This window comes from Lathyrus oleraceus, chromosome 4, assembly GCF_024323335.1.
Source record: "Lathyrus oleraceus cultivar Zhongwan6 chromosome 4, CAAS_Psat_ZW6_1.0, whole genome shotgun sequence".
Classification (NCBI taxonomy): domain Eukaryota; kingdom Viridiplantae; phylum Streptophyta; class Magnoliopsida; order Fabales; family Fabaceae; genus Lathyrus; species Lathyrus oleraceus.
This window is the reverse complement of record NC_066582.1, coordinates 249,631,380-249,638,726: the sequence shown is the minus strand read 5'-3', so window position 1 is coordinate 249,638,726 and position 7,347 is coordinate 249,631,380. Positions and strand designations below refer to the sequence as shown.

General features: G+C 33.6%; 1 protein-coding gene across 1 annotated transcript; it reads right to left on the bottom strand.

Moving 5' to 3' along the window:
• Positions 1-1,664: 1,664 nt before the first annotated feature.
• On the bottom strand, positions 1,665-2,129 carry LOC127136916 (proline-rich receptor-like protein kinase PERK10). The gene has a single exon (XM_051063426.1). The coding sequence runs from the start codon at positions 2,127-2,129 to the stop codon at positions 1,665-1,667; it is 465 nt and encodes a 154-aa protein (XP_050919383.1).
• Between the last annotated feature and the right edge of the window lie 5,218 nt (positions 2,130-7,347).

Below are 7,347 nucleotides of genomic sequence, written 5' to 3'. Positions count from 1 at the left end.
GCATAGCATTCTAGTTAGTGAGATTTTAAGTCTCCCCTCTTTCATGGTATTGTGTGGAAACTTGGCCTTTTTCCCTTCCTTTGGAAGATGTCTTGGTTCAAGGATTCATGCTTGTGATAAGTGGGTTGAGTGTTCTCCAAAGAATGATTTAAAAAGAAAAGAAAAGCAAAAGCAATATTAACATCTAACTCATTAACAACTAACATTTAATTTCAAGTCATTTATTTTAATGCACTTTATTTTTTTGCCTTATTCATACCATTCTAATTGTTTATGTTAATGTCATTTTCACTTTGTCCACTCGGATCATATTTTGTGATATATTTTGTTTGTGTTTGTTTGTGTGGTCTTTGACCGCTAATGTACATAATAAGAACAAAAACCCTAAAAAAGATCCTGTGTGGACTGTTGGTTTGATCTGAGACAATTGAACTTAGAATTTAGGCAACATTCCATATGTAAAGGACTTGGCAAATGCCAACTTTCATGTAACCAAGTGCTTATGATTTGAAACTTCATCTGATACATCATTGAAGATCCATTTGAGTTCACCTGCAATATGATCATTGTGAAGCTGTTATTTTGAACCTGTGACTTATGCATTGTGAAATTCATCTGCTACATGGGCAAATTTGAAGAAGATCATGGAGTTGCTAAGCTTGGATGTGGCTAGCTTTATTTGATGCCTTTCTCTTCAAGTTTATATTTTGTGCATTGTTTGTTGTTTGATTCTAATGTCCAAGGGAATTTGGGTTTCTATATGACATTCTTGTTTATTGAATTGCAGCCCATTGGTCAGATCTTTTCAACTCTCAACTTTTAAATTTATGCTTAGGATTAGTCCCTTCATCTCCTCCCCACTTCTTTAATTTAAAAATCTCTCCCTCCTTTTAAAAAACTTCTTTGCTTGTGCTTGTTTTCTAAACTTAGACCATCTTGCAAACTAGAAACTTTGGCCTTATGCCATAGCATTTTCAAATGTCTTTTATTAATCAAACTTGTAAATATACTTAACTATACTTGACTTGAAATTTTCAAAATCTAAAAAGAATTAACTTATTCAAACCATTTTTAGGCCTTTGTGCCTTTCAAAACTAACTTTTGTTAAAAGCAATGCATCCACTTTGAAATTGATACCACGAACTATGAGGTTTTGAGCCCTCATTTTTATGTTGGTACGTAGGCACAAGTCTGAAGGTCTTGTCAAACACAAAAATATAATTAATGAATTCTTTTCTCATCCCCCCATTCTATTTTCTTGCAAACATCATTTTGTACAAAAATACATATGCACACAAGAAAGGGCTTCCTAGGACACTTTGGATGCTAACACCTTCCCTATGTGTAACCAACCCCCTTACCTGTAATCTCTGGAATTTTGTTAGTTTTGATTTGAAAACTTCTTATTTTTGGGTTTTGTTCGTACTTTTCCCTTTTCCCTTGGAAACAATAAAAGCGCGGTGGCAACTCTTGTTATTTGATATCTTACTTATCCATAGCTTGATGATTATGAATTTACCGCTACATAAGGCTTCAGAGGTCATACATCTAATCACTCTGTTCCAGTGGATCCTTACTTTAGAGGGATCATCACTGATGCCAGAGTTGACAGATAGAGACTTGATCTTCTCCACTGAAGACTCTACAAATACAATTATTACTTCTTATAATATGGGGAAGGCAATTTCTGGTTCAGGGCTAGAGGATGGGGAGGGTGGTGAAGTTGGATTGGTTTCATCTGGATTTTGAGTAGGAGTGATGATGGCATCATAGGTTGGTGATGGGGGAATATCAGAGGGAGATGGTGTTGTTTGTTCAGGTTGTGGATTTGGTTGATGGTCAGATGGTGAGTGTATTGGTTGTTCAGGAGGTGGATTAGTTTGTTGTTCAGGAGTTGGTGTTTGAGGTTGATCAGATGGAGGTGGATTTTGTTGTTCAGGGGGTGGGGAGGTGACTTCAGGTTCAGGTTCAGGTTCAGTTTGTGATGGCTGCTTTGAGGCCAGAGCACGTGCCTGAAGTTGAGCTTGAGTGGGGGATTGAGGGTCAGAGGGTTCGTTGTCTGATGAGAGAATATAATATGGTGGGGAAGAAGGTGAGGAAGATGATGATGAGGTGGTTTCGTTCAGCATTTCTGCTTCACAAACGGGTAGGGTAGTGGTTGCAAGATTGAATTTGAGGGATGATGGGTTAGAAGTTCTGGTAGTGGATGGAGGAGTTTCTGATGAGGTGTAGAAGAGAGTCGTTTGGGGAAGAGAAGAAACAATAGACTTTAATTTAATGGAGCGGGAATGAGGTATAAACTAACTTGGAGAATCAGCCAGAGGGACTAGAGGTCTTGACCCAGAAGTTTCTCCCAACTTTTCCTTCTTTGACTTCTTGGACTTGCCAGATGGCTCCCGTTGTCTCTTCATGAAATTTGGTGGACGCTCAGGTAGCCAGTCCACTGAGAACTCAGAAATGTCTACCCCTTGGTTTTCCAGATCTTGTAGATAATGAGCCACCACTTCTGGAGGTTCAATCTTGGAGAACAGATAGAGACCGTTGGGAATCTTCCTCTGATCCTTGAGTGCTTCCCAGGAAGTGTCTAGAGTTAGTTTAGCTCTGACTTGCTCAATTACCCCCATACTCTTCAGATTTCGAGCATTCAGAGGTCTTCCAATGTCAACAGTGACATCCTCCATCAGATTGTGATGGATCAGGTGATCCACCAACCCACCCTCAATAAGAACATATGAGATGAGTCTTCCTAGGGGGAAGTATGTTCTGGGCTTCATATTATTTCTGGTATCTTTGACAGAATCTCTGAGATACTTGAAGAGCAGTGTTGGCAGATTCAATTTCAGCCCCTTGTGGATGCAGTAAAGGATGCACTTCTGATCCGTGTTGATGTAGTCAAAAGAGTTTGATGCAGGGCGGTGATGGATGGTGCCCAGGATGATCTTTAGCCAGACACTGAGATTCTGATGCAGTTCTTTGTTCTTGGAGTGTTTTCCCTCAGCGTTTTGTTGAAAAATGGTGGGGGGCTATTTCCTGGGACATTTATTTTGCCCTAGGATTGATGTTGTAGATTCTTCTTCCCCTGTCTTTTCCATGTTCAGAAGGGAGGCTATTGATTTCTCAGTGATGACTATTTTGACTCCCAGAACATGAGAGACGATATAGTGATCATCTGAGTCTGCGAAGCGCCAGAACTCTTTTACCAGATAGGTGTACACCGGACCGTAGAGTCTCTGAAAGTAGGTTTCCCACCCTTGCATTCTTAACTCTTCAGTAAGGTCTATGCCATTATGCTTAGTATTATCGAAATCTACCAGCGATTCGCACAGTACCTCAAGCTTCTCAAATGGTGTTGCAAGATGGATGTGAGGTTCACGGTCAAGAATGTGGGGTTCTCTGTAGATGGTGGTTGAGACGACACCAATAGTTGTAGTTGTTTGTTGAGTAGAAATGGGTGTTTGATCAGTTGAATCCATATGTTATGAGTAGTTGTAGATGGATTGTTGTTGAGCATCCATGTAGAAAAATTTGAACAAGGTTGAACGATGAATAACTTGCTTGAAGATGATGAAGACCTTGATGAAGATGATGAAGACCTTGATGAAGATGATGAACTGAGAGAGAGAGAGAGAGAGAGAGGGTTTTGTGTAGGGCGTGAGTGTAAAGTGTGAGCTTGTGATGAGTGAAAAGTATTAATACCCAAATAGATGTCTCGCACCTCGAAAAATGAGAATACGACTTTACGAAGCGCAATCACACGCTCGCGGGATGGACTGAACAGAGTCGCCACCGAACTTTATTTATTCCCAAAATGGGAAAGGTAAAATATCGATAAAACCCCTAAAAGAAAGGATAAGATATGGTCATCGCAACCAATATCAGGGTTCGGGAGTCGGTTACACAAGGGGAAGGTATTAGCACCCCTCACGTCCGTTGTACTCAACGGGAACCATTTAGTTAGTTTCGATGAATGTTAGCGTGTTGTTAGTTTCTAATCTACTACTTATTTGGGATAGGGAAAGAGAGAGAAGAGAAATGTTTTTGAATTTTTATTAATGAGAGAAGATCTAATTTTTTTTTTATTATTAGGGGCCTGAGAAAGGAACTAAACCTAATTTTTTTTATTAATGGGCTTGACAAGATTTCGCAATCCCGCTCCTACGTACCTCAATAGAGAACTCAAGGCTTACGTAGTTCTAGGTAGAAAATGTTTATTTGTTGGTCGATTTTAGCGAAAGCTATATTGTATTAATCGATGAAAAAACATTGTTTTACCCAAAATAGATGAGGAGCGGACGTATACCACACATCGAATGGATTTACAAATCAACATTCGGAAAAACGTCATTTATCTCAACTCAACAATTGTGGACGAAGCATTGTTTCACATCATCTTAAGACAATATGTATTTTGTTTATGAAAAGGTTTTTCAGATTAATTCTACGGCGGCGAGAAAAGAGTTTGATGTGTTGGATGTATTTTATAGGTGAATGACGAATATTTGATGAGAACGAGATATGAGCCTCAGGATCAATCACTCGGGGTTCCACCGGAATGCTAGATTCCAATGGTCCTTTTTTCATTCGAATTAGTTGAGAAATTTGTTTGATGGACAACGAACGCTTGATAAGAATCAATTGTTCAAAGGGTTACATCAGAATGCGAGATCCCAATGGTCATTATTTGTCCAAGTTAATTAATGTGTTTTTTAAAAAGAATGAATAGTTAATCCAAAATGCGTGGTTCAAGACCGATCATTCAAGGGTTCCTACCGGAATGCTAGATTCCAATAGTCCACTTCTTTTGAGTTATTCAAAAAAATGTTTTAATATTTTAACTTAAATAGTAAAGCGTTTTAATTGGGATAAGAAACAAATTAATCAGATTAAAATGTATAACTTGGGATAGGATCAAAGTTTAAGAAGGTAGTCCTAAGTATTTTATTATATTAATTAGTCAAAATCATTATTAGATATTTATTTAATTATTTATTCGTAATATTCTAACAATGATAAATAAAACTACAAAGAAAATGATATTATATGAAAATAATAATTCTATAGTTATTCAAACATTTAGAGAAAATAGCAAGAAATTAAGTTGAAGAAAAATACAATTATATTCTTTTATGTCTAGTAAAATAAAGTGAGAGAATAAGACCAATTCAATATTAGACATATGCATATTATTTATAAAAAAAATCTGAAAATAAAACAACTAAATACTTTTTTATTCTCTTTAAAATCTACCTTAAATAACAACAAAAGAAAATAAATTAAACATAACCTTTTTATTTTTCTAACATAATCTAATGATAATAATAAATATATTTAAATTAACTCTTTTTATATTTTTATAACATAATTTAAAATAATGATGAAAATAACTGAATTAACTATTTTTTTAAATAATATTTATAACACAATCTAAAAATAATAATGAAAATAACTAAATTAACTTTTCTAAATATTTTTATAACACAATATAAAAATAATGATAAAAATAAATTAATCTTTTTTAATGGTTTTTATAACATGATCTAAAACTAAAATGAAATAAGTGGTAAACATTTTGTTTTTTGGAATTTTTAATGACATAATCTAAAACTTGAATAAAATAAATGGGAAACTCATTTTTTTGGAATTTTTTATGACATGACCTAAAATTAAAATAAAATAAATGGTGAATTCTTTTTTTTTTTTGGAATTTTTAATGACATAATCTAAAATTAAAATAAAATAAATGGTAAACTTTTTTTTTGGAATTTTTATGACATACCTAAAATAAAAATAAAATAAGTGGTAGACTCTTTTTTTTTGAAATTTTTTATGACATAATCTAAAATTAAAATAAAATAAATGGTAAACTCTTTTTTTGAAATATTTCATGTCATGATCTAAAATTAAAAGAAAATAAATGCTAAACTTATTTTTGATGAATATTCATGACATTATCTAAAATTAAAAGAATATAAATGCTAAACTTATTTTTGATGAATTTTTATGACATGATCTAAAAATAAATGGTAAACTTAATTTTTTGGATTATTTCATGACATGATCTAAAATTAAAAGAAAATAAATGCTAAACTTATTTTTGATGAATTTTTATGACATGATCTAGAAATAAATGGTAAACTTAATTTTATGGAATATTTTATGACATGATTTAAAATTAAAAGAAAATAAATGGTAAACTTATTTTTGATTTTTATGACATAATATAAAATAAAAATAAAATAAATGTTGAACTTAATTTTTTTTGAAATTTATGACATAATCTAATAATAATAATGAAAATAACTAAAATAACTTCTTTTTTAAAATATTTTTATAACATAATCTAAAATACGAGAAAAAAATGGAAAAATCTTTATGTGATTTTACTATTATGATTTCTATGTATTTATTTATTTATTTTTATTTTTAAAAGAAATAACAAAAGAATAAATTGATTAAAATGTTTTAAGAAACAAAAGAAAAGAATGAACAGTTAACCCAAAATGCGAGGCTCGAGACCGACCATTCGAGGGTTCCACCGAAATGCTAGATTCCAATGGTCCTCTCCTTTCATTTTTGTTTAGAAAAAGGTTTGATAAAGTTATGTTGGATTTGTGAAATGGTCTTGAAGTGATTCACATTATTTTTTAAACGGATTTGGAAATTGAGGAAAGTTAAAAATGATCTTGAATGTATCTGAGAATATGGACGATAGATAAAGAAATTTCCTAATTAATCGACTAAGCATGAAATTAATTTGATTAAAAAAAAATTATTAAAAAATTCTAAGAAAAGGTAAACAAATAATTAAAAAAACTTAATCATTTTAAAATCTAAACACCAAATTAACTACTAAAGAAATGCTAAATAAAATAAGCAAAGCATAAAATGGTCAGTGGGTGTAAATATGAATGAGGAGGGGGTATTAACAACATACCGTCAAACGCTTTTACCACGAGCGCACTGGGTTCATCTCTGACCCTTGGTAAGATAATTTAGCAAGCGCTCTTTTTGGTAGAACATTGAGGGATGATCTAGTGTCAACTAAGACCCTGACCAGAGCATCTTCTTGGCACTTTATGGATACATGTAAGGCGCGGTTGTGATTCTGCCCTTCCTTGGGCAGCTCTTCATTGCTGAAACTTAGAGTGTTGCAAGTCATGATATTGGCGACCACCCCATCGAATTGGCCAACCGTTATATCCTGAGTAACATGAGCTTGAGCAAGCACTTTCAGTAGAGCCTCCCTATGAGCTTGGGAATTCAGAAGCAAGGACAAGATAAATATTTTTGACGGTGTTTGATGTAACTAATCGACTATCTTGTAGTCACTTTTCTTTATCATTTTCA

Coding starts and splice junctions, on each gene's coding strand:
- LOC127136916 (XM_051063426.1), bottom strand. CDS start 2,129: ATGCTGAACGAAACCACCTCATCATCATCTTCCTCACCTTCTTCCCCA.